This window comes from Emydura macquarii, unplaced genomic scaffold (assembly GCF_026122565.2).
Source record: "Emydura macquarii macquarii isolate MOO-44397 ecotype Brisbane River unplaced genomic scaffold, CSIRO-AGI_Emac_v2 contig_3110, whole genome shotgun sequence".
Taxonomy (NCBI): domain Eukaryota; kingdom Metazoa; phylum Chordata; order Testudines; family Chelidae; genus Emydura; species Emydura macquarii.
The window spans coordinates 342,587-370,511 of NW_027133247.1; the positions used below are offsets into that span (position 1 = coordinate 342,587).

Sequence of the window (27,925 nt, forward strand, 5' to 3'; positions counted from 1 at the left end):
TAAAAGGTGTTTTATTAATCAGAACTTGCTCAGCTTGAACTCCTTTTGTATACTCTTGTATACTGCCAGAGGAAGACTTCATAGACTTTTTGGTTTGGGTTGTTGGTTTTAGAATTATCATATGCAGACCATTCCTATCCCCTCCATCAACCTGGATGTGCTGAAAAATGTAAACTACTTTATTTTGAAGGGGTACTTTTCATTAGGTCTGAGGCCTCAGATTGTTAGTTTACCCTATAACTTATTTTTTTGCCCTTACAATGTGTGCCCTATATATGCCAAAGCAAGTAAACCAAGCCTGGTAGGTCTCATTGATAGCTTTTGTCATCATTTGTTCAATACTTTCTAGACTAACTTTTGTTGCTGGTTTAGTTAGGAATCAGAATAATGGAAAACAACCACCCTCTGAACCTAACAAAAGTATTGTAACATATTTCTGGATGTAATAAAAGCATTACCTAAAGTACTGTCCACGGAAACTTAAATGCAGAAAACCCAACTCAACCTTGCAGTATAGGAAAATTATATTCTGAACTAATCTAATGATGAAAAGTCAGCATTAAATCTGATAGTTTGGGCTTTGTTGTATCTACTGTTTGCAGCACAGTGCTTTGTTTTGAGATCCTAGCACTACAAAAGTACAAAATGTTTTTGTTTAGGACCATATATTAGGCTTAAAATCAATTTGGGATTTTTTGTTAGCTTGGAATCCTAGAACATTTCTGAAGATAACTTGACTATAAATGGTGCGGGTGAGAGTATCTTTTTATTCATTTAAAACAAACAAACAAAACCAAGTAAACCATCCTGTGCATCAAAGACATTGTATAAATAAGTAAAGTATAATGAAATGAAACTCCTCTCTTCCACTCAAGGATCCTGGAACTCTATAGGCATGACACTAATTAAAAAGGCGCTGTTGTTAAGGCTGAATAGTGTCTGCCAAGTCTTACCTGGAGAAGGAAATGATGGGGAAACAGTAATAGACCATAACTAGTCTGTCTTTGGGGCGGCTGATTGCAGCAGCTCCTTCTCATTCAGTCAAGAGAATGACTGGTGCTGGCAGTAAACTGGGAGGATGGAGTTGTACATTGTGATTGCTCAATCTAGACTATGTCATAGTCCAGTGATGAAAGATAGTATTGGGGGACAAAGAGGCAAGTAAGTGGTTCTGATTCCCAGTATCCTCGAACACTCTCAGAACCAGGATCAGAAGCAGAACCGGTCAAAAGCTTTTTTGATTAAAAGATTTTTTTGTCAAAAATGGACTTTTTTTCAAATGGTTTTTATGTTAAAAACAGTTCTAGTTTCTTCTCCCCCTCTGTGAAATTTGTTTCATTACTCATTTTTACCTCTTTTCTTTCCCTCTCTTCCCCCCCCCCCCAAATAAAAAAAAAGAGTATCAGAATTTGCATGCTGCCTTCAGTTTTTTCCTTTTCCCCCCAAGAAAACGGGGGGGGGAACCAAAACAAAACAAAAAAATCAATGTGAGAAAGTAACACAAAGTCACACTTTGAAAGATCACACTTTCCCCACATGAAAAACGGAATGTTGAAGAAGCTGTGTGAATGGAATATTTTTCATCTTTTCTCTCTCTTTCCAATTGTAAAAGTTGGAAAACAGTAAAGGCAAGGAAACCTAGGTTTTTCCACACTTAGTTTTTTTAATGTTCCCACAGAAAAATTATCTTCCAACTGGAAACTTCGAATAAAAACTTTTCCCCCTGGGGGAAATAATTCCTTTTCTGGCCTGTTCTAACCATAACTGATAGGTCTGAGAAGATCCATGGAAGAGATGTAGGTTTTGACATATACCATCTATACCTTCTCTAAGTTGGCTAGTGGTGTTCTCCACAGATATTGCTGGACTCAGTAATATTTGTAGCAGATGGACAGGACAGCTGAACATAATGAAGTAGAAAGAGGAACAATTAGTAAACACAATATATGGAAAGCTATTTATCATCCATGTGTGATTTTCAGCTATGACCAAAACTGGCCTTCACTACAACAAATATTAAAAAGAAATATTTTTTCCTAAAATTATAGTAATCACTCTTAAATCTTTAGCCTTATTTCACCAGATGGTTATAATTTCTTGACCTAATACCCAGCTAAGAGCCAGATGAGATCATGAATATGCTGGCCTGCAGGCTTGATACCCTCCCCTCTGCAGGGTGTGAGAGTTAAACATTAAAACTTTACATCAATGATACTCCGACCTCAGTGGTTCAGGAGCCAAATTAGCAATCAGCATTACCCAAAGAGCCACAATAGTGTGAATTAGTTTCATTTACTATAATGCTATATATTCACATTTAAATAGTGTGACGGGAAATACTTAGTTTAATATATAATTCTCACAGGACAATGACTGATCAAGTAGTAGTAGTTTATCAACTACAGTTGGTTAATAACATAGTAAAAGCATCCTGATTGGTTAATAACTTAGACTGGTTAATAATGAAATCACACTGTGTTTGAATATGTGCTGCAAAGAGCCACTTGTGGCTCCTCAGCCTCAATCTGAGTATCACTGCTTTACGTAAATCATATGAAGTGATTGTTTGGGTAGCTATCCCAGCTTTAACTTAAATTGTTTACTTATCAAAAATCAAATGGCTTTGTCTCAGAAATCTATTAATTATTGCATTTAGATTTGTATCAGCCTCTTGTTAAAACTGGTATTCTACTGCCTGTATTGTACAGTGTGTAACATATGGAAAGGAATGTGGCCCGTTTCTGCATCTGATGTTTTGAACCAGTAATGCATCAAGTTGTACCGTTCTTGTACTTTGTTTGATTGCTTACTTTCTAACTGGCAATAAAGTAGTATTTTATCACATTAACTCAGTCTGGAATCCTATGTATTGTGGGAAAATTGATTAATTTGGGCTTGTAATGAAGTGAAATCAGCTACTGAAAGCTTTCAGTTTTTATTTATCTTGAATTTGAAATGTCCTTTAAATCCCTACACAAAAGGTGCCAGTTTATGCTGGTGACTTGTCACATGAACAGCTGTGCATTCTTGCATGATATAAGAACCTACGTAGATTAGAATGCACATCAGGAATTGAAATTTCCAACTCATTTTCCATACGTGGTTTTAGAACTGTCAGCTCTTTTTTCAATGCCTACTGACACGGTCTGGATTCAGACCAGTGATCTACAGGTTCAGGGATCTGATAGTAAGATGCACAGCTTATTGATTACTCAAAAGAGAAAAATGGAAATTGAACGGTTAATTGGAAGGCAGAGGAAACAGCTGTGCAGAGAATGTTTTGGCTATAAGCAGTCTGGGAAGTGACGTCTTGTAGCATTTGCCGTTCTAGAAAGAGCGGAGACACGTAGTGTAAATGGGAGGGCTCTGGAGAGGGCTGTCTCTCTACCAGGGTGTATATTTATCTATAAATGAGCAACAGGAGAGGGAATCAAATAAGGATAAGCAGTCTACCCATTGCTCAGTGCACTAACAGCTTTGCTGATTTGTGCTAACTATTTTTTCCCCCCAGCATCACTGCATTACTCAGACACGGGACACTGGTTTCTTCATATCGAGGGAAACTTAAATTCCTCTAACAACACTCGGAATGGGAAAAGATTATTATTCAATTCTGGGAATTGAAAAGGGGGCTTCTGAAGAAGATATCAAAAAGGCTTACAGAAAACAAGCCCTTAAATGGCATCCGGATAAGAACAAATCTCCCCACGCAGAGGAAAAATTCAAAGAGGTTGCAGAAGCTTATGAAGTGCTGAGTGATCCCAAAAAGAGAGACATTTATGATCAGTTTGGGGAAGAAGGTAAGTATTTCTCTTACTCAGTGTCTATCTGTGTAAATGGGAGGGCTCTGGAGAGGGCTGTCTCTCTACCAGGGTGTATATTTATCTATAAATGAGCAACAGGAGAGGGAATCAAATAAGGATAAACAGTCTACCCATTGGACACTTAGTTGTGTTGAATGCCGCAAGACATGAAGAAGAACGTTTGTGTGCTTATCCATGGCGTGTATTGATTTGGACAATGTGACTCAGTTTTTATGAAGACTGATATACTGTAGTTACAGAGACTTATATGTTATCAAATATATATAATCATATATATATAGTGTATCCTTCATAGTTTATTATGGATAGTTCAATTTTTTTTATTTTAAAAAATTAAAGATCCCAAATCTATCTAATTATTAGGAACTTTTTTAAATGAAATAATTATTTGCCGATGACCCATAAATAGCTGGATTTATTTTATTTATTTATTTTTTGCCTCTGCACTTTTTGAGATTGCTATCAAAATGTTATATAAAGACATTTTATTCAAAGAAGTGCTCTATCTCTTTCTAAAACTTTTCCTAAAGGATAGTCTGCTTGTACAAGACAGGACAATCCCTCTACTGAGCAGGAACCTAGGTGTCCAGTCCTTAGTTGTCCTTGGCTTCTTGCCCATAGAGGAAAGAATTTGCCTGATGTCATGAAATACCAGAACAATTTTTTAGCTTAATTGTAAACAGTAATAAAGTGCCAAAGGAATGAGGCCCCAGAAATGTTATATTTAGCCTAAAATGGTTACTTAAGCAGGAAGCTCTTTTTTTTTTTTTTTTAAATCATCAATTGTGATGGTTCCCCAGCATTTCTAGGATTCAGCAGTTACTTTTTGGATCCTATTTGAGACTCCAAACTGGTTAAGTGCTGCCCAAAGAAACTATATAGGCTCATTTAATCATTAACATTCCTTTGGGGCCAGATTCTGATAATTTTATTCATGCTGAGTTGCACACTACTCAGTCACTAATTGTGAAGTAAAGTGGGATGATGTCATTGATCACCACTTCTTTCCAAACTTTAACTTCTGTAAATGAGGCAAATTCCATGGTCTTCGTTCCACTGTGAAGTAAGAGAATTCTGGAACTACAAGTCTTTGCTGATGTTTCCACAGGTTCTTGTATCATTCCTAAGACTCTGATACCTGACCTGATTCTGTTGTTCGGGAACCAAGGACTTACACTGTTCCTTTGATATTAGGCCCAGATTTTTAAAGGTATTCAGTCATTGCTGCATTCAGCATTGCAATGCCTAAGTCTCATTTTCAAAAAGTGCTTACGCACTTAACTGTCAATGGGATTCAGGCTCCTAAATTCCTAAATCCCTTTTGAAAATGAGCCATGGGCTCATAAATCAGTTAGACATTGCAGTGCTAAGGGCAGCCATGCCTAAATACCTGTAAAAATCTTGGCCCATGTCTTTTGCCTTTCTGCTTTTTTCCCTTTAGCCATAATGTTTTTTTTATCCTTTCCTTTGTGCAAGGATTTTATTACCTAAACTGTAGATTCATTAGCATTCTATTCCAGTGCAGTAGCACATTCTAATCCCCACTTAAAAATATCATTTTAGTCAGATTCTCCTAGGAGTGGAAGGCAAGGCATATAAAGCAGTGCAGCCTTTGACAGTGTGGCATTGCATACCTGAAGCAGAAGTTCGAAGCATGTATTTCTATTTATTTTAGACATAATATTAACAAAAGTATTGAAAAGTTCCTGCAGCTCTGAATCTGGAAATATCCCTTGACGCCTGAGTGGCTGTCTAAGCTCTGTCATTGTTGTCCAGAATGTAGTCAATAGTTGTAAAGCTCTGTGATTGTTTTACACCCATGGAACCTAATGTACTTTCAGCAAAAACTATTCAGTATCTGTTCTAGGAAGTGTCATTCTGCTAATCACATGATGCAGTTTGTCATGCATTTGTTTGACATTACCAGTTAACAGTACTTCATTTAAAAAAAACCAAACCTGGAAATATGTAGTGTAACATTTGTCATAGCAAAGACTAGAGTTAAGATTGAGATGCCATTTCCATTCTAATGCCCTCTTTGCAGTTGTTCAGAACTTTATCAAAACATTCCTTTAGGACTCAAACTTTTTGTGCTTGGTTTAATCCAAATGTGATTTTATTTGTTTAACTTTTTTAATTTGAGTAAAATCAATTCAGTCATCCTGGAATTAAACAAATATGAAAAATCCATTCCTTGTATTTGGATTAAATGCTTTTGCTAAAGTTGGACACTTGTCTTTTTTTAGAGTCCTTTTTAGAGAAAGATAAGCAATACATTTTTATAGAAGATCAGTTCAGGATTTTTGAATCTGGAAATAGTAAATGCTAAAGCCCGGATTCTGAGTCGCTGCTTTGTGCTGTTCTGTTGGTGGAAGGTGGCCCTAAAGCTGATATAACATGGGAGGATTGCCCCAGTGTAGCCGTAGAGCTGACATGGGGAACTCCTACACTGACTCCTTCTCTGATGCCCTGTAGAGGGAGCAACTGATGCTCCCTTGTACCTAGCTGATACCTGGCTGCCATACTGACCTCTTTCCAACTGCCAATGGTCCAATAACATCCTTTCAGGCTGCTCTAAGTTATGCTGGAGACCTGACCTGGGCCCAGGATCAAGAAGATGCAAAGGCCACTTTTGCATTCTGTCACAGTTTTAGGATAACTCACCCTTCTTGGTTCCTCAAGGGCACCTACTTGAAGATTTCACTCCTGCCCTCTCCTGGGCAATGGCCTATGTCTTACTCACTTCCTTCTGAGTTGGGGTTTTAAGCTGCACTTCTCCCTGATCTACACTGTGATATCCCAGCAAGCCAGTCTGCCTAGAAGGCCAGAGCCTGTGCTTTGCTTTCTCTCCAAGGGCTATGACCAGTATATGGCCTGCAGCTACAAGTTACTACACAGTTTCTTCCAAGCAAGTATATTTATTCCTAAGGTAGAAGCATTAGAGAGAGAGTATATAAAAACCATAAAAGAACCTACACGTGCTAAAAAACTTACCAGAGGTCACCCACTCCCAGCTCCAGCATAGGGCTCTTGTAGGTGTTAGTCCTTTAAACCCCTCAACTGTTTTTCCCCTCTTATTACAAGGTCATATCAGGCTTTAGATCAGGAACCGGAACAATGGCCCTGAATCAGTTTAAGCTTGGGTTATTTATCTAAAAGACCTTTCTTTGTCTCTTGGTCTCTGGACAATCCACTTTGAACCAGAAAATGTGAGCCTCCACAGGGGGTGGTACTTCTCTGGAGGTGTGATAACTTGAGTGATTTGCCTTAATCAGCATGTACTATTTTGTCTCCTAACATGGATTCCCCATTGTTGTTCCTTAAACTTGGATGTATATATATACACCTACCTGCCTTTTGATTTCTATTTCTTGCATCTGAAGAAGTGGGTTACAGCCCACGAAAGCTTATGCCTACAGAAATTAAATTTGTTAGTCTTTAAAGTGCTACAGGACTCTCAGGTTTTTTTGTTTTGTTTGTTTGTTTTTGGTAAACAGTAGGGGTTGATTAAGGTCTGTCTCCTAACATGGATTAGAAAGTAGGAGGCATGCTTAACTGCTATAGCATAAGACTAAGCCCTTAACTGCTTAATAGCCTTAAAAGGAAAATGATTGCTTCAAGTACTGAGCTACCTTAATCCTATGAGACATCTTAGTGGTTAAGAGTGTTGCTGAGATGCTTAATTATTTAGAACTGAAGGCTTCCTTAAGGACTGCCTTTGGCCTTTTAAGCAAGGTCCGAGGAGGTATTCTAGTGTCGGGGGACAGTGGGGAGGGAACTAATCAGTAGGAGGAAGTGAGTGGAGGTCATTAGCCATGAAAGAGAGGTAGAAAAGAACTGGTTGTTGAGTGGAGTATGGTCTGGAGCCAGCGAGCAGAGGTAGAAGGTAACTGGGTGGGTGCTGGGGATTGTGGTGAATGTAAGCAGGGCATGAGAAAACTGTCACCTGGAAGAAGTGGAAGGAAGAGCTCACACAGGGAAGAATGGGGACAACCAATATGAAGAAGACAAAGAGAAATAGTAGCCAATTAATTGAGAAAGGAGACAGAGCTATAAAAGAATTTTAGAGACGATGGGGGTCTTTTTGTTTTGTGTTTTTGTGGGGGAGTAAAAACTTGGGTGGCCTGGGAAGAAGAGTAGAAAGTGGAAATTTTTACTAAGGAAGTGATAAGATGAGGTTAGAAGTAAAGAAGCTTTGCTATCTCTAACTACCAAAATGTCTCTTTAATTCTTATTATGTGCCTAGAGCATGAGTTCTCAACCTAGGGGTCACAGTCTCCACTCTTTAACAAGTTTCAGCACCTCCCTTTCTTCATCACTAGATGGGAGTGGGGGTGTCCCAAAACTTTTTCTGTTTGTAATATGTGGATGGAGTCTGGAAAAGGTCAAGAGCCACAAGCCTAGAGTATTTGATAAACACAAGTGAAAATGTATAACTAATAATGGAGCATGCCTTTTAGCTATTCTCCTTTTATTATTGTTTGACTTTGAAAACAACTTCAGGGAAATTAAATGCCGCATTAAAGTTGAGAATCAAGCACACACAGAAGTCAGAAATTTTGAAAGTCAAGGTTTCTACCATTTTAACTCTGCCACACAATACAAATGTAGCATTTACTGTTTACTTTTTTTTAATGTTGTGTTGCTACTGATGGAAAATAGCTTTTAATAAACAAAACTTTGGCCTCATTTTTCTGGTGTGCTGAATCCTTTCAACTTTTTCTCTTCCCTCTCCACTCCCAGATTATATCCCCCAAAGAAACAAAGCAGAACACAGTGTTTCCATTGTCTCAGATTTGGTGAAGTCCTGTTTCCAAAACAATAGAAGAGATTATCCTTTCTCTTCTCCATTCATACCAATGTGCTCTATGGCTGGCTGTTGATGTATGGTAGTTTCCTAAAATAGCACAGAATTTGACCCACTCTGTCTGAATTATACCCTGTGCAATCCCACTGATCTCAAGGAGCACAGAAGTTGGCCTAGTCTGAATGGAAACAGGGAGCATATTAGAAGCTTTAAATATAATACAACTTTATATATTCCATATCTGTAGTCACCTTGAGGGGCTTAACCCTGTTCCCATTGAGCAGGTTGTTAGTGAAATACATGGGAATATCTTCTTTAAGATCATGCAGACAGAAAACACTCATAATTTTCAGACCATTATTAAGACATTAAAATCCAATCATTCATATGAGTGACCAAATATGAAATAGATTTGCTGCTGATAGGGCAACTTTCAGCTGACTGGAAACAATTCTAAATCTTATAATTACTCCAGGTTGCATGATGCTTAGTAGTTGCTACTGTACAGACCAGTGACAAATAAGGTGAGGTCTGTTTAAAGAGGAGCTCTCCTATCTCTGCTTTCTGTTCTAGATTTCTGCAGTTGTTAAGCTACTAAAAGTCCTTTCAGTATTTGTTCATGACTGTATTGACTCTTTGTTTTTAATAAGTACCAGGATTGAAAAGTAGTATGGACTTTCTTAACCTTGCCCATGTGTCCCAATTAGGATTGAAAGGAGGAGCTGGAGGACCTGATGGACAGGGTGGTACCTTTCGATACTCGTTCCATGGTGACCCACATGCCACATTTGCAGCATTTTTTGGTGGCACAAATCCTTTTGAGATCTTCTTTGGAAGAAGAATGCCTGGTAGCAGAGACACTGAAGACATGGAAGTGGATGGAGATCCTTTTGGATCCTTCACTAGTTTTAGCATGAATGGATTTCCAAGAGAGAGGAATACAGTTGGTAGCCAACCTCGTCGTAGACAAGATCCCCCAGTTATCCATGAACTTAAAGTATCATTGGAAGAGATATATCATGGCAGCACAAAAAGGATGAGAATTTCCCGAAAAAGGCTGAACCCAGATGGTAGAAGTGTCCGAACAGAGGACAAAATCCTTACCATTGAGATTAAGAGAGGATGGAAAGAAGGCACCAAAATCACTTTCCCGAAAGAAGGTGATGAAACACCCAGCACTATCCCAGCTGATATTGTTTTTGTCATTAAAGATAAAAGTCACTCGCTCTTCAAGAGGGATGGTTCAAATATTATCTATCCTGTTAAAATCAGCTTGCGGGAGGTAAGTTTCTCATTGGTCGATGGCAGAACTGAAATATAAAAACAAATTGTCTTAGCATGGTATTGGTAGCTACAGTGCAGAAAACAAATCTATAGCGATTATCCTAGTTCAGCACCCCAGTTCTCTAGCTAATACAATTTAATCAAACTGAGTATAGTGCATTGTTATCTGTACCAGAATCATTGGCTTTTTTTTACTGAGTACTGCATCATATGTTAAGTTTGTCTATGACAGCATACAGGATGGTCTGTAGGAAGAGAAATATAACATTTTTGCAATTTTTCTAAGGTTTAGTGCTAAGTACAATAACTTTCTATGTAAATACAGATTGGATGGAGTAATAATGAATGCATCCAATGTAGTCGACTCCTTTCTGCTATAATATACTGTTCTTATCATTTCTGGAATAGAAAGCATCTAGAACTCTAAAATATTTTCACAGCTCACCAATGGAGTTTAATTTAGAAAACTTGCAAAATGTCTTTCATGTCACATACTTCAGTGTGCTTTTAGAATACATAGAGATGGAAACCATGAGGATAAATTACTGTGAGCGTGTATTCTGGAAACTATGTGATGATAAAAATGTGTTCATAACATTTTTTTTTAAATGCACTCCAAAGATCAAATCAGTTTTGCTTCCAGAAGCAAAAATAAGGGATTGCAGAGTGGTTTATTTAGCGTTTGAAGACAATTAAAGGAATTGATTCTCCATAATGACTCATATCTGTATTTTTAAAAATGTAGCATTGAGGAATAGTGAGAATAAACTAATCTCAGGTGATGTGCAGAAGACATGCAAAGTAAAAATCTGCCTGTATTCTGAACTTTAAAATAAAAAAACAAAATAACACATCTTTTTAATGATGATTTTTCATGAGATGAACTCCATAATATAAAAGGAAAAGTAGTATGTAATGACAGTATGGATCATGTGGTTTCTGCATAAATATAATTCTGCCACTGAGTCCAAATAACACTGAGTTTTGTCAGCACAGATTAAAAAGATGGAGTTAGGTGGAAAAACAAAAGCAAAAGACATATCTACAATCCTTGCAGGCCAGAAGTCCAATGATAAATGTGTAAGTATTTAGCTAAAAGAGGAGAGTAATGGGACTTATCTCTATGTTAAAAAAACCAAAGTGCTTTGTTTGTTTTGTTTTAGCCAGGAAATTGTATCTTGATAGTATAGGGAAGGTAAATCTTTGGTGTTAGTGTATTTTAGCATTTGCTTTAATTTGAGCATCACAAATGTGCACGTAAGAGGACACTGTCAAGATTGATAGTAGAGTTGAGCAAATAATGGATTATTCTGGTTTGGTGATCAAACCAAAAAATCCAGCAGTGGAAAGAAAATCCCATTTGATTTAAACCAAAACCAATTTTTTTTCAAAATTTTCATTTTGAATAGACTAAAATTATTTGGTCAATTCAAAACAAAATGTTTTTGAGTCAGCCATGTTTAGGTGCTTTTTTACCTCACCCCCGTTTCGTTTCTTTTCTTTTCTTAACTGACCAAATTTGAATTCAAAATGCCATTTCAAAATGAAAAAGTCAAAATGAAACATTTCAATTTGTATGATTTTTTTCTCAGCTAAAACTATTCATTGAATTCAATCCAAATTTGCAAACCATTTTAGAGTGGAAAAATGCATCTTATTTTATTTGTTATGAAAAAAACCAAAATCATAGCCCCCAAAAAAGTGTGCAGCTCTATTGAAAATGCTCAATGTAAATGTTAGACACGATCCCTAAAATACTAATAATGTAATAATAAAGTAACTTATGAGTAAAACAAGTGTGGCACGAGTCTTAAAGTATACTCTATGCAAGCTAAGCACAGTAGAGATAGGACTCTGAATATCTAATGACAGTTGTGATGCTTCTTGTTTGGTATAGATTCATGAGCAGGAGACTGTGGGAGTACTGAGCATGTTTGTTACGTTTGCACCCATCACTACATTATCTGTTGATGTTTAGGATGCCATGCTGGGAAATAAACCCTTTCATGACTGCTCCAGATGTCATTGTAGGGCAATGGTTCTCAACCTATTTACCATTGTGGGCCGCCTTTGCAGCTCTCTGTGTGTTATGTGGGCCACATCCACATGATTTATATACTGCCTGTATGACCCTGAGGATGTCACGTGGGCCGCAGCTGTGTGCTGATTAGGCCGCAAGTGGCCCGTGGGACATTGGTTGCGAACCACTGTTCTAGGGCATTGATAACTGTTTTGATATTATAGATATATTGATAATAAAGCAAGCGTCCCCTTTCAAAGGGAGTGACATAAGTCATTGCAATTCAATTTTGACAGTTCTCTTCAGTTATGCAAAACTTTCCATGTATTCACAATATTAGCTTTGTCTAATTCTTGAATCTGAAAATTCAGTTTTCAGTACAAATAAGGTTTTGATGGTTGCCTCTTTCTCATGATATGAACTATTTGTTTTAGGCTTTATGTGGCAGCTCAATCACCGTGCCAACAATAGAAGGAAGAACCATACCTATGACAATAAATGAGGTTGTAAAGCCTGGGATGAGAAGAAGAATTATAGGATATGGGTTGCCATTTCCCAAAAATCCTGACCAACGTGGCGACTTAATTATAGAATTTGAAGTAAATTTCCCAGACAATATACCTCCAGCATCAAAAGAAGTACTTAGGAGAAATCTTCCTGTTTCATAAAGGAATGGACTATGTTTACAATGTTTCAGCAGGACACTGAAAATGCAGAGGACTGGCAAGTTCATGCTGTAAAAGTGCAATCTATACCAATTTGTGGAATATTCATTTTCTTTTGTGGGGTGGGGGGAAGGGAATACTGCAATGTTGCATGAGAAGAGAATGGTTAAATACTAGTCACACAGGTGACTTTTGCAGTAAAACATACAGGTAAAACCACTCACTGTATCTCACTTTAGATTTTCCTAATCAGAGAATTTATTCAGTATTTTGCTTACATGTACAATGTAATCATTTTGCAAATATTCAATGCACATATTTCTAATAAAGTACTTGAGCATCCAAGTACTTTATTTAATGTATCTCTAGATTGTCTATGTGATGCTACCCACTAATATCAGAAATCAGAGTTGATAGTAGAAATACGCTTGTGTAATATCCACAGATATTTAAAGAGACTGAAGCCTTAACTGACACTATTTGGAAATGAAGGCCCACATGCTACCTTCCACTTCACAAAGCAGAGCTAGGGAAATCTGTTTGTAGAGCTCCTGAACCCACAGAAGAGTGTGAACTTTCTCCCAACTGCCCCAGATTTTGTGGGGACTGTATTGAAGCTCTAGGGGAGAACACATGGCTTTGGGGAAAGGGGTACAGGTGCAGCCACTCTGTGACATGCTCCCTTCAAAAATCCACCTGGGGAATACTACTGTTTGGTGCTAACACCCACCACTCCCTAGACATGGATTTCAGTCCAACCATCAGCAGGGACGACATAGTATCCTGATTCCACAGGGAGCCAAGCTGTCATTTTGTGAGGGCTGCCCATGGAACAGTGTAAATAAAGGCACTTGGCTTACACACACCTCAAGATCATGCCGATCTCGGAACCTCTGTAGCGTTCAAAGTCTGAACCATCTGCCACTTCCGTAAGGCAGAAGGAGCAAGGCCCAACTCCCAGGGATTCTGAGGAAACTATTTGAGCCTAATCCAAAGCTCATTTAAGCCAATGGAAGTTTTTCCATCAATTCATTGAGCTTGGATAAGGTCCTTTATGAATAGAAATAAGGGCTAAGAAACTCATAAGGTGAAAAAACCTAACTAGGAGAAGGAGAGAGCCCTCAGTAATTGAGTCTAGAATTCTAACATGCTGTAGGGCTGGTTCCCTTGGTTGCAGTATGGGTTCGGTGATATAATTGCCTTGCAGACTTATTTTCATAATTTAGGTTTTAAAAATATGCCACAGTGCTTTACTAATTACATTCTTAAGGGAAGATTTATTTTTCTTTATAAGAAGAAAATATTACTCTTATTTGCGGTCATCCTTTTACCTGTGGAAATCTAGTAGTTACCCACTCTTGGTAATTTAGGTTATAACAGGGTGTTTAACAACATCATATAAATGATTTTCTGTAGAAAGGTGGATTATATGAGAGTTGGGGTTAATTTAGTTAACCTTTTTTTAAAGAGTCCTAGCACAGAAAGAATCCCAGTTCAGTTTTTCAAAGGAACACATTCCTAAAAGATACTGTCAATTTTTGAACTACAGTTTCTCTTTCATACAGTTCACACATGTTATTGTAAATCATATTCATCTGTGGCCCTAAGCAAACAGGGAACTTGAACAGTAGCTTGAGTCATACCACAGAAGGAAAAAAGTTTTAAAATTAATTGCTACCTAGTGCGTATGCCTATTGTTATCCTGATATATTGTGTTTATGCATTTAAAAGATTTCCAGTTTCAGTATGTTATGTATTGCATTTCTCATGTGTTTTTTAATAAACTCGTTTTTAACTTTTATTTATATTTTGCTATAACCACATGCCATAAACTCTGTGAAGAGCAAATGAGGCTGAGCATTTGAAACAAAGTCTTGGACACCATAATCTAAGTAGCTACAATACTTAGAATAACAACAGATATTTTTCAATATACAAATTTAGCTAAAAGTAGCAGGGCTGAACTGGCAGAATTCCATAGTAGTTGTCCACAGTGTATGTTTACACATGCAGCAAACTAAATTATTTTATTTCACTATTTCTGAATGTGGTGTAAAACTTAAAATACGGAAAAAGCTGCCAAATCATTCATTTTACAGTTTTCTTTATGGAGTGAATATTTTTTTCACAAAATGTAGTCAGCATGTGGAACACATTGCAACAGCTATTGGTGAGGAGATGAGTTTAGCAGGATTCAAAAAGGCTAGATAACAGGTGAAACTTTCAGAAGTATCTAAGGGCTAGGTTTTTAAGGGATTTAGGCACATAAACCAGCAGCTAGGTGCCTAGTGGGATTTTCCAGATGACTCACTCCCATTGAAATCAATAGGAGTCAGGCACCTAAGCATTCTTGAAAATCCTACTAGGCACCTAGCTGCTGGTTTAGGTGCCTAAATCCCTTTTTAAAATTCTGGAGTTGAGTTCCATTTTTTTTTTTTTTTTTCCAAAAGGGACTGAGGCCTGGTCTGAAGTAGAAAGTTAGGTTGGTTTAACTGTGTCAGTCAGGAGTTTGAAAAGTTAAGTTGTCCTTAAGTCCCTGTAAACAGCAGTAGGTTAGCAGAAGAATTCTTCCGTCGACCTAGCTACCAGTTCTCAGGGAGATGGATTATCTGTGCCAATGCGAGGATTCTCCTGTTGGAGTAGGTAGTGTCTACACTGAAGCACTGCAGCGTTTTAAGTGTAGAAAAGCCCTTAGGTGCTTATGTCTCATTGAAAGTCAATAGGACTTAGGGCCAGATTCCTAAAGGAATTTAGGCACCTAAACAGGCAGATAGGGGCCTAATTCCACCACGTAGGCAACACTGAAATTTTCAGTGCCACAGCTCCGGTGACTCCTCAAACACCTTCCCCCAGCTGCTCAAGTCCTTTAGGTGCCTATATTTCTGCCAAAGTGCTCCTGTCACCCTACAGCTAACATGTTGCTTGGAGCCCTATCTCAAGCCAAAGCCCTGGAGGTCCCTAAAAGGATTTTTAAACTAGGCACAGAAACACCTCTCTCTCCAGCAGAGCCTGATCCTATAAGTATGCTTTGAGCACATCTAACGGCTGGTCTACATTGGCGATGGCAGTCAACGGGAGATACGCAAGCTACGTTATGTAGCTTGTGTATCTCCCGTTGACATACTTACATTGACATATCAGGGCACCTTCACAGTGCTGTATCGACAGGAGACACCCTCCCATCAATGCCCTCTCACTACTCCTTTTGGGGAGGTGGACTGCTGGCATCATCCGGAGAACCCATCTCCCATCGATTGAGTGGGTCTTCATGACCTGCTCAATTGATCCTGCTTCATCGATCACTGCAGAGCCTGCAGTGTAGACATACCGTAAGACCTCATTTGAACCCTGCAGAAGGAGGGCCAGATGTAGGCCACCGGTAGGTGCAGTGGCAGCACAGCACCTGCACAAAGACAGCCAAGGGCACAGAACAATGTAGGGTGAGCGTGAGAGAGGTGTAGAGCACAAGCTGGAGGGAGGTAGATAGTGTTTGCCTTAGAAGCTGAAAATATCTCTTTGTCTGAGCTAGCTTAGATGGTGAACTCTGGGAGAGGGTTCATGGCTGAAAATCCCTATCTCTGGCTCATCAGCCACATGCACCAGGTGAGCTGTTTAGATGCCTAAGACCCTCTTCTAATCTAGCCAGGACTGAAATGGTTAGATGGCTCCCCACTCCCAGCTGGCTAGCTTCTGAAAATCCCTTTTTCAGAGCTTGTCTACATGAGGGTTTTAAGACTGATCAAATCAAGTTAATCCAGTTTGAACACGTGTCTACATAATGCAACCCATCACTGTGCACTAACTCCACATTTATTGGGCCCTCTGGCATCCTCTTGCAAACTGGTCTAGGTTTGCATATCAGAGGATAAGCAGGAGGATTCCGGAGAGGAGCTATCCCTGAGCTAGGATCTTTTTGTGACTCAGGACCTTGACGACAGCCAACTGGAAAGCCAGTCCCAGTTCTGCCCTTCTACAATGACCCTGATTTCTGCCCCGCTTCAGCTGAGCCTGAGTCCCAGCCAAAAACCTAGGCCAGGTTCAAAGAGTCAAATCCCCTGGAGGAAATTTTGGCATGTAAGTATCTCTTTTTACAATTAATTGTTGTGGATGTGAGGTAGGAGCCCCCCTCTTTCTGCCCTGCCATACTGCTTCATTATGGCGCCCACCAATATGACACAGTTGCAGTCTGTACCCGTGCTTCTCCTCACCCTCTCCTATGGCAGATTTGAAAATCAGAAGTACAAAATTCAACTGTTTATTGAGACGGTGTTTACAGGAAAATAAATGTGGTTAGTTTTCATAATTTACATGAGGTATAATTGCACATTGCATGTCCAGTCAAGGCACAAACAATACTGCTCCTTGCTGAGGTACAAATGCCTGTAACTTTCATAGTAGCTGACAATCACTGTAGGACCTATCTATTTTTCTCTTCACTTTCCCCATATCTGTAGGGGAAATATAGCAGAACTTAAGACTGAGAAATAGCTCTATTTTGTTTCATATGTTACAGGGAATAGCTGCACGCCCCTGTGGGCCAACCATCCGCCACATAACTTGAAAGCCTCTTCCACTCCTGCAGCACTTCTGGGGGGAACCATCCTGGTGAATAGCTTCTCAACATCAACGTATCTCGTTGGTCTGCCCTTTGCCCTTTGAGACCATTCTCTGCCTCCTAGTGACCTGTCTCAGCAAAAGGTTGAGAATGAGGACAGCCTAAAGGGGATTGCTATCCAGCTTGCCCTCCATAACCCACCTTCACACCTCTGACACCAAAGTAACACCTCCAGCACAAAAACAAAACTAAAAAAAGAAACCTGAAACATATAACTCCAGCTACCCCGGCCCAGATCCAACAACATGAATGCAGGTACGGTAGGCTGAAATCAAAACGCACCCAGCACCTTCCATACACATGGACCATTGACCAACTCTGAAGTTGCTGCAAGAATGGGAAGAGTCTCAAGGAGGTAAGATCACATATACGTACTAATATAAGTTACTGTGACTTGTCTGGGATGTGGACAACAAGCAACTTCTTTTTTCCTTACTCCCACAGCCACAGCACTGTAACAGCCAAACCATCAAGGAGAAGGCCTCTATCTACTGACAGGTTGGCCAATCTCGGGGGCGGGAGGCTTGGGACAAGCTGTTTTCAAAACCAATGGCAGTCACAGTGAAAAACCTGGCTGACTCAGAGGTGGAGAACCCAGAGGGAGAAAGAAATGTAGCTCTCCCAGGAGATGGTGGCGGTGTCCAAGGATAGCATCACCATAGTGAAGGAGAGCATGGAAAAAGACAGAGATGTAGTGGGAGGGAACTCATGGATGCTATCCTGAGCCCTCTTGCAAAACATGCCCCTGCTAAGCCAGCAGGCCCTGCAGTTCATGTAACTTGGGACTCAGCCATGTTCTTCAGACCCCCTGGACAATGCTGGCTTCTGAGACCAGCAGCAACTCTTAACCTCCACATCCCTGCAGCAGTGGCTGCCATTCACTTCTCAGATCCGGCTTCTGGGCACCACAAACGCTTGCACCTGGGAGTCCAGCTCTTTTGAGCTCAACAATGCCCCTGAGATTTTTGAGCCAAGGCACTCAACCCCAGAACCCCTGTGGACAAGAAGAGCCAGAGACAAGGCATATACTCGCCTTTAATCTTATGCACACCCCCCAAGTTGTATTTGAAATGTTTTTACTGTTGCATTTTAAGTTTTGTTGCACTGTTGCAGTAATTAAAGGTTGCTTAAGATGGGTCAGTTACATTTATTTCCAAAAACAAAGATATTTCATTTGTTAATTTTTTTTATTGTTTTCATAAAACCATTTAAAATATACCTATTCTGAATCATCATTGCATGTAACAGGGAAAATCCTTTAAATAATTCTTAGGGTTTTACAAAAGCACATAGGAAATGTTAAACTTCAGCCACTCACATACAGTTACCTGGTGCTTGTGCTGTCTACATCTCAACACCTCACACACAGGCTAACATGTTCAGGCTCGTGGCTCAGAATACAAACAGGAGGCATCTTTGACAGTATTCCCACGGGTGTTTGTGTTCTATATGGGATGCCTTGCTGGCTGCTTGAATGTTTGAGCAAATCTTCTCACCTCAGTCTCCGACCCATCAATAAGGCTTCCCCCTCTTGCTCTTACAAATACTGTGTAAAACACAACATTCAGTTATAATGGTGGGAACACTTTTTTTCCTGCTGATGCTTCCAGTGTCTAGTCCATAAATGATGCCACTTGCCTTTGAACTGGCCAAATGCACACTTGAATACCATTCTGCAACTACTCGGGGAAATTAGTGGTTTCTTACTTCTGTCCAAGTGACCTGTGAATGGTTTAATTAACCAGGTTTAATTAATCAGGTTTAATTTAATTAATCAGGGCATCAAGGATATGCCAAGTCTTCCATGTTCAGAATAACTGGACCATCCTCCACACCACTAATGTCCATAGTGCTCCTGGGGGAAAACAATCCTTCATCCACTAATTTAAATCATAGTGAGTTCCAAAAGATACCAGCACCATGGACCTCACCAGACAACCCTGCATTTATGTCTGTAAGCCCCGCTGCACTGGTCCACCAGACCTTGGAGCAACATGGAGAAATAATAATTTCTGTTTATAGATTCTAAAACCTTGCTGTGGAGAGGGAGAGGCAAGACAGTCACCTGAGTTCAATCAGTTGCCCCAATAGACTTTGGGAACCCCGTGTGTCCAAAGCCATCAGTCACCTGAGCATTACCCAACTTCCTGTCTCAGTTAGACTGCACCTTATCAATGGCATAGCAGACCTTCATGAGAATGGCCCCAACAGTTGATGTCCCCATGCCAAATTGGTTGGCTGCAGACTGGTAACAGTCTGGGATGGCCAGCTTCTGGATGACAACCTATTTCTCTTTGGATATATGGGGCACTGCATGTTGCTATGCTGTCACTGAAGCACCAGGGTCAGTTCTGCACAAGATAGCCCTTCCCATCCTGGAATTCTCTTGCTACTGCTGGTCATCCCAGCTCTGCAGAACGAACCCCTTCTGCTACTGTAACTATGCTATAGCAGAATAGCTGTAGAATCATAGCTGTGCCAGTGTAATGTAGACAGCGTAAACCTGAGCATGAGGCTAACCTTAGAATACTGAGAGTTAGTAGGAAATTTTCCTTGGGGGCAGGTGGTACCATTAACTGTTTTCTCTTCTTCGCTAGTGATTGCTCCATCACAAGGGGTTAGTAGGTAGAAAGGAAAGCAGATATGTAGGTATGGCATGATTATGTAAGTCCTGTAGGTGTTGATAAGTAGCTTTGATTTAGTGTAATGAGGAGCAGTAGAAGGATTCTAATTTCTGTGTGATGGAAAAATGCAATATACAGGAAACTGCTCCAATTCTACATATAGACCAATAATGTATATGTCTGATACTTATTGCAATATTTTGCAGTAGAGGCTGTGGCATTCTCCATTCTGTATCATATAGTATGCCTCTCACTTAAGAGGCATGTCAGGTTCCCCCAGTTTTATATGCCTGTTACATACCAAACCAGTGTCACATCCTAAATCTCAGCAGTGACATCATACAAATTAAAAGCTAAGTGATGTGCTTTCTTCATTGTGGGACATACTCCATGATATAAAATGCATACCATTGTTTATAAGCAATTTCTGTTCTCTTGTCTCTTAACTTTTTTTTAAGTGAAATGAAGATAGTAAATATTAAAATCAAAGACAAATAAACATTTTAAATGTATACAGATTAAATTGCTAACAAATTTCACTTATCAATTTGTATGATTTTTTAAAATTAATTCCTGGATCCAAATTGTCCCTGAAATTCTGGGGTTTTGTTTTTGGATCTCTGATCTAATAAAAAGACGTGCAGTAATTCTTGTTGGCAGACAGTTCCTATTGGCTACACATCTGAGGAAGTCCAAAAGTGTGATCTGATGTAATTGGAGTTAATATGAATTGTATTCATCATAAGCATTATCCTTCTAGGTGCTTAGCTCTTTCAGCTCCCATTGACTTCCTTCTAGAGATGACTCATTTCAGGCTGCTTTACTATGCTGATTTGACCTCATAGAATGAAACTGCTAGTCCATGTTTAGGGAAACGGTGTTGATAAACTCAACTCAGTTTGGACCAGTTTATAAACCTACACATTATAGCAGTACCAGGTATTCTGATGTAAAGTTGAGTGCTTAGTGATCTTTGTCTACATATTTCCTGCTAATAGTGGAGCCACCTCACACCTGTTTCATGGCAATGCTGGTCCTGGGGTCTGAGCTTTGAGAATAAATGGAAAAATTTGTGTGTGTACCGTTTCTTTTTCTTCTGTGCTTCATAAAATACTGAAGAGTGACTCAATGCTTGTAACATTAAAATAATTCTCACGTGTATGCTGTTCTTACATTTGACAAAATGACAAAGTACAAGCAGGTGTTCTTTCCTTTGTTTCACTAATTAGACTTTGCATATGTGGTAAATTCAAAAGGACATAATTGACTTAAAAACAAATTGCACTTTTGTCTGGCTTTTTCCCCCCCACCTACTGTTGTCAATCATAACACTTAGCATTATTCTCCAATCTCTCCTTCTATTAGAATAATTGTATTTGCCTATTCTTTTCTTGTAGGGCATATGATTAACTCATATGGAAGCTGCTTGTAGGATAAAATTGTTGTAGATTGTGGGATCACATTAAGCAAATTTGGCAATATGTTGCACAGTATTGTAGGTACTCTGTACATATGGGGATGTTTTGGTGCAGTCTCTTAAAAATGGGAGGTTGCCGAATGAGACTGTATCTCATAAAGCTTTTGTATATCTGATTTTTGTTACTGGGAAAATATTTTGTATTTGCTTAAATTACCTCAGATTTTATCAGTGATAAATCTAATGCCACTACTCATTACCTATTCTTTGTTTTACCATCATGACTAAAATGCTCTAGATTATCTGTAAAATTACATAATGAAAGGAATATTTACTATTTATTCTTTTGGTTTTCCCATGTGAGAGCATATGTTGTTCAGTTTTTCCTGTATCTGATCTAAATTATCCTGATGATTTTACAGATAAATTCTGACCGCTAAAAGCTTCCCTTTGCAGTTTCTCTAATTGAACATCACCCTGTTTTAACAAGCTGTTGTATTTGCATACACCTGATGGGCTCCGTGATCTGTATATCCTTTACGAGTACTTAAATAGCACTTATGGAATGCACACATAAACTGGGCATGTTACTAATGAACCAGAATCTTAGGTGAATCATTTGAGATAACATCACAGCATTGTTTTGGCTGAGCAGAAATTTTCTATGTGAAATCTGTGTGGAGAGGTGGGACAACCCTACCGGAGAAGAGATTTACTAGGTTTTCTGAAGTAGTAAGTATTTTAAAGAAAATCAGTAAGAAAATAGTGACTGGGGTCTTCTTGATATACAGCAAAAGATATGATCATTCTTCTTGTCCTCAGGTAGAAAAAAAGATGGGAGACTAAAATTAAAAGCTCGTGCTATTCCTCAGCATTGGAAATAGATGCAAGATAGTTTGATACATTTCACTGGCTCTTTGCTATATTAATTTATTTCATGCTATATTCTTTTATTCAAATATAGTTTACTAAATCCAATGCAGAGAGAAAGTTCTTGAAATTACTACTCAAGAAAGTGTGGCAACACATCCCTGAATTATGATTACTAGAGCAACTTTCAAATAAGGTCATGAAACAACACAGACAGACACCCAGCATACACCAATATACGGAAACTATGTTGTTCTTACTTTCAATATCTTTTAAATTGTTACTCTGCTAATTGAAACAACACAACTTTGCAGTAGATGTCTTAGAGCAGAAGAGATTTTATGGGAGACAAGACAGAAATAGTTCCCAAACTGGAGGTCACCATTTCTATCTAATACATCTTAGTCCAGTGAAAAATATTTGGGATATTTTCCATTATATTGCCCGCTTCGTAGTGATAAATACTACTGTTAATTTCTGCCATGGTTCCAGTGAGTGCAAACTGTACACAAATTATTTTATTCAAACCATTTTAATAATCTTAAATTTGCATTGCATTTTTCATTCTAGAAAATCTTGAATTGGACTATCACAATTCAGAGTTGCCATTCACAGTAGATCCCATTGAGTTTAAATGGAAGTTGTGTGCCTAAACCATGGATGACTTTGAAAATGTAGGATTTAACCCCGCCTACCTAAAACTTGCCCTGCAATTTCACTTGGGGTATGATATTATGAGCAGCAATAACTGTTCTATAGTTATAGCTGAAGCTAGCTTTTCATCATAAGCTCAGTTTTCAACCCCTGCCTAATGTCCTACAAAAAAGACTGATCTTCCTGAAATTTTGCATGCAAGGTAGTAAGTTTGTGAGAAGTTTGGTAAAAATTTTAACCTGATATTTTGAAAACTTAAAATTCACATTTTAAAAATATATCCAAAATGGCTTGTCCTCAAAACACCATACTAATTTTATTGACCATGTTGAAGAGAAAAGGGCCTCTTAGCCCTTTTTTGAGCAAATTATGAAGACTAATAATAATAAACCTCTTATGATTACACCACATTAGAGTAGGGAGGAAAGGAGTTAACCTAAAGCTCTTAAAGTATGTCCATACAAAGGTGGGGGAGGGAGTCACTGAGAGCAATAGGGAAAGGCAGTACTTGCCCAGTTCAACTATAGGGCAATGTCAAGGTGCAACAAGAAACAGGGAAAATAAGGGATAATATATAGTCTAAAATAGAGGTTGTAAATTAAGGTCTGTTTATTGTGTCCTTCCTCCCTGCAACTGAGGCAAGATAAATCAATCAATTGCTTGCTGGGTTGCTTTGGACCACAGTGAAGAAAGCTTAAGATCTGACACCCTGTACATTAGGTTGTGGTATGTGCTTTACAGTGGTAGGATGCAGTATATTATTTTTTCTTGCATGTCCCTTGCTGTTACCTGCGATGACAGCCTGAGAGAGGGATTAGTTAGTAGACCGTTGACTTGGAGTGAAGGGACTTAATGGCATGGAGTTGTGCTACCTTATCTTGGAATGGTATCTCTGAGAAAGAAGAAGGAGGTGGTGCATGGAGAGGAGGCAGGAGACTGGCAGGACATGGGGATGGGGAGATGAATGATGTGCAAGAGGCCAGAGACCAGGAAAGGGAGGTTCAGGGGACTGGGAAAGCCTGTAGTAAGGTCTGTGTGTGTGTAGGGAAATGAGAAAAGGACAAGGAAAAGCACTTAATCCTCTAGATAAGATTTTATTGTATATGATATGATATTTTATCCAGGTATAATTCCCCACGCCCACTTCTTGCTAAAGTCTTGTAAAGCAGAGCCCTGCTTTCATGGGTCTCACAAGATTTGTCAGAGCAGGACTTCCCTTCTGTTCACCTTTGATTTAAACTTTTGGTGCTCATAAAGTACAAACAGCTTCTGCATCATAGTCAATAATAGTAAGGATAAAAGTGAGTTCCAATGGAGTTCAACTAACACCCTATAAAATATTATGTTACAAAAATTCCCCACCATTAAAAAACCCAAACATCAGAATGTTAAAAGATAAAACTATTCTCCATTGCCATTTAATCCTTCTCCACCTGCTGTCACCCCACCTGACTTACACCACATCTCCGACTTTAACTTTGTCCACTAACATTTGCAACAGTGTATGCAAAGTTCAAAATAACAAATCCCCAAGGGCCAGTTTCTGCTAGCCTTGCTCATGTGTTGAACAGCACTTTATTTTTCAAATAGTCCCTTTAAAATTGGAGTTTCTCTTATTTCATAGTGTAGTTTGGTTGTGTGCCAGGTGTGGGCAGGACCAACCATTATACATTTTGTTTGCCATTTTATTTTTCTGTTTATAGAGCTCCTTATTGTGTCATTCTACTATTGATAAGCCTTTGAGCTAGTTGTTCTTCTTGACACCACTGGATATGTTCCATGAATTAATAAAACATAAACAGCTAAATCGCTCACCTATCCAATTTTTAAAAATACTTTAATAAATAAAAGGCCCCTTTAACTCTACTTCCCATAAGCTTAAAACATTAGCATAATTATAAAGTTGTAATTTTGGCCTTTGTGGTTTGAAACGAGTCACTGCTACTGTATAGCTAATGCACCCTCGTTATGCAGAGAATCCTCTTTGTACTGCTGGTAAGTGGAATCTAGGACAATGATAATTCTTTTTGCATCAAAAATGAATAATTAGTAATCTATAAAAATGGAGACCTAAACATAAATACTTTTATCTACATTAAAAACCCATGTAGAAAACTAAGTGTCTTTCTGCTTTCCCTTCTCTGTCTCCAGGCCACTTCACAGTGCCCCAGTGGGTGGAGGGGAGGGGGCGGCGTCTGTGGGCCCATTTCCTACTTTCCCCCTGCTGTGGGGGCAGTGGGGGCTGCCTGGCAGCGGGGGAGAGGGAGCATTACAGGCTCTGGGGGTCCCCGCAGCTTCCTCCTTGTGCCCAGTGCAGGGGCGGACAGGCTGGGAGGATGCCTGGTTTCTGTGCCCCTCCCTGGGCCAGAACCCAAGGGCATGGCCCCCCTCGCTCCTCCTAGGTATGCCACTGTTGTTGCATCAGTTATGAAAGTAAAAAAATTGCTTGATCCCTGGCACCTCTTTCATTACAAATTAAGCACTGGAACAATGTGTGCACATCACCCAAGTGATTTCTGGAATGGTGTAGGGAAAAGCAGAAGGTTCCTGTCAATTACACCTTTAGAATGGCTAATTACCAACATTTAACTGGATTCAACTGAAGTTTACTAATTATTTCTATTTCCAAATTCTTAATTATAATTTGTTCTAGAAAGTATATTTTTATACACAACAAGGAGGAAAATGTGAAACTATGGATAGGGAAAGGAGGATTAGTATAATGGAAGGAAGAGAGCAGTGAAAGTGTATTTAGTTACTGTGCTAAATTCTGTGGCAATACAATGCTTAGACATTCTCCTATCGGATCTTAAGTATTAAAAAATGGACAGAAGAAAGGGATGTTTAATAATCTATGTAATTTCAAGGTTCCCTAGATTCAGGCTGTCATAGTGGTTTAGATAAAATAATAACCAAAAACTCAAAAGGAACCCAAACTTTTTCTGCTTAAAAAATATCAACTTTAATTAGAAAGAAGAAAGGAAAAGAAATGTCTGCCTCTGCACTTTCTGGTTTCACTCAGGACTGGAAGGGGAAGTATCGAAATATGGCACTTGGTTTGTATTGTGGTATTTTTGACTAGCAGGAAGTACTAGAAAATTAATGAGAGCGCTCAGTTTTTAAACTAAAGTTTCAAGAACAGATAGCGTACAGGTTGCTGAATGCTTATTTGAACAGAATCACCAGTGAAATCAATTACATACTAGTCAGTTAGGATCCATATTGTTTCACTTTTTAAAAATAAGCTGATGGAGTTGAATCTTTCTATTCTATAAAATGTCAAAAATTTAATTGCTCAGGGACAAATTGACCTCTACGTAGTCATTCCCTTGTAAGGGAGTGGAAACCCCACGAGGTCTGAGTTGTAGCATGCGATGTTGGCATACCAGGTGCCAGCTCCTGTCAAGGTGCCAATGCCTTAATTGAATACTGACAAATACATAGCTGAAATAAGTCTGGCACACCTGTGTGTTAGTACAGTTAAAATAGGCATTAACATTATAAGAATGTGTTTTGACTTTATGGAATGCTTGTAAATTGGTGCATTTCATTAATCTCATTTACAACATCCATATGCCATATTATAAAGTAATATCTGAGTGTTTTTCATGGTAAGCATCTGTAACTAGAAATCATCAGATAGGAGAGAGATTAACTAGTGTAAAGAGCTGATCTCCATTATCACGGCTGACAAGGAAGGCCCATCCATACCAGATGGACTACAGTGGAACGTTGAAGAGGACAAAAGACTTTGTTTGTTTGGTCTCCCCTGCTCATGATGAATCTTGCAAGTGATTTTCTCCCATCAGCTAAATTTGTAGCTCAAAGCAGAAGGGGGAAGGAAATAAAAAACCCCAAGGAGGAACTATATCTTTTATGCTGCTTGGACTCTGGAGGGCAAGGACTACTTGGTATAAGAAAAAGATTTCCAGTGCTTAGCCTGGGTTGGCCCTAAAGGACACATACAGCTTGCTTATTATAGAAGCTTCTATTCCCTTTTGATACTTAAGATTGGAATTCATTTACGTGTATATATGTTTACCTGCTTTAAACTTTGTAAATAGCTCATTTCCTTTTTCATAGTTCCTTTCTTATTTCATTTTTCATAGTTAAGGAATCCTGAGATAGTTTATTATAGGATTGGCTGCAAGTATTGCCTTTTGTGTGAGATCTAAGGTACAAGTGACCAGTCCTATGGGACTGGGAGTAACCTGAACACTGCTGTCATCTTTGATGTAAAGGACCATTTATCACAAGTGTAAGCTCACATAGGTGGCTAGACAGATCAGAGTACCCAAGGAGTCTGTCTGTGACTCCATATTAAGCCCGATAGTGCTTGAGGAGTTTACACTTACAGTACTTGGTTGGTGAAATCTAAGTATAGAACTCTCAGCCAATTTGGAGTTTGTGCCCTGCTTCTTAACAGTTGGCCCTGAAATTAATACTCACGCTCATGAACCACTGCAGGACAGCTCTGGCACAAAGTTCCTGGCTGGGCACGCCATCAGGGATTGTTGCTTGCCCCCATGGAATTGGATTCAGCACCAATAATATGTAGCTCTTCTAAGATCTGCTAGACCTTGGGGTCATCTGTATAGAGATTCTGTGTTCACCACTGCTTTATGTGCACCTGGCTATAGGTGCTGCCATTTCCCAGACATCCTATTTTCCCTCAGCGGGCAGGGAGGCCGGTGGTTATTGAGTGCTGGGGGACTTGGTGTAATTAATGCTGCCTCTCCACATTATCCTACTCTGAGAATCCCCATGGAGTGTGCAATGCTGATACACGTTCCACTCTTTTGCACCCTTGGGACTTGAATTGAATCCCTTACACTAGTGTAAATCAGGAGTAACTCCACTGAAGTTGGATTTATTTTGGTGTAAATGAAAGAAAAAACAGACCTTTCATACTGTAGAAATGTATAAAATTAGTACTTTCTAGCACACATTTATTGCACTCAAAAACATTATCTAATGTTTTTACCAAGTAAAAAATTGATCATTATTTATACATGTTCATAAAATATGTATAAATTAAGGTTATAATTTCTTTGTTGGTGAGGAACTGGTGCCATTAAGAAGCTTCTAAAGTTTTGCTTAAAAAGTTAGGGTGAGTGACCTTTGAAGGAATTATAGCTACATTAC

The 27,925-nt window shown here is 39.0% G+C and overlaps 1 protein-coding gene across 7 annotated transcripts in view; it reads left to right on the top strand.

The window, feature by feature from the left end:
- The window catches only part of DNAJB4 (DnaJ heat shock protein family (Hsp40) member B4), a 34,816-nt gene extending 20,415 nt beyond the window's left edge, over nt 1–14,401 (top strand). For 6 of the 7 annotated variants that reach the window (XM_067530680.1, XM_067530681.1, XM_067530679.1 and 3 more), the window contains 4 exons: nt 3,512–3,800; nt 9,339–9,913; nt 10,912–10,995; nt 12,370–14,401. In XM_067530680.1, the coding sequence (XP_067386781.1) occupies nt 3,590–3,800; nt 9,339–9,913; nt 10,912–10,995; nt 12,370–12,603 (1,104 nt within the window). In that variant the 5' untranslated portion in view covers nt 3,512–3,589 and the 3' untranslated portion in view covers nt 12,604–14,401. Of the gene's footprint in view, nt 1–3,511; nt 3,801–9,338; nt 9,914–10,911; nt 10,996–12,369 lie in introns of those variants that run through there. The other variant, XM_067530678.1, reaches the window with a different exon arrangement.
- The last annotated feature ends 13,524 nt before the right edge of the window (nt 14,402–27,925 follow it).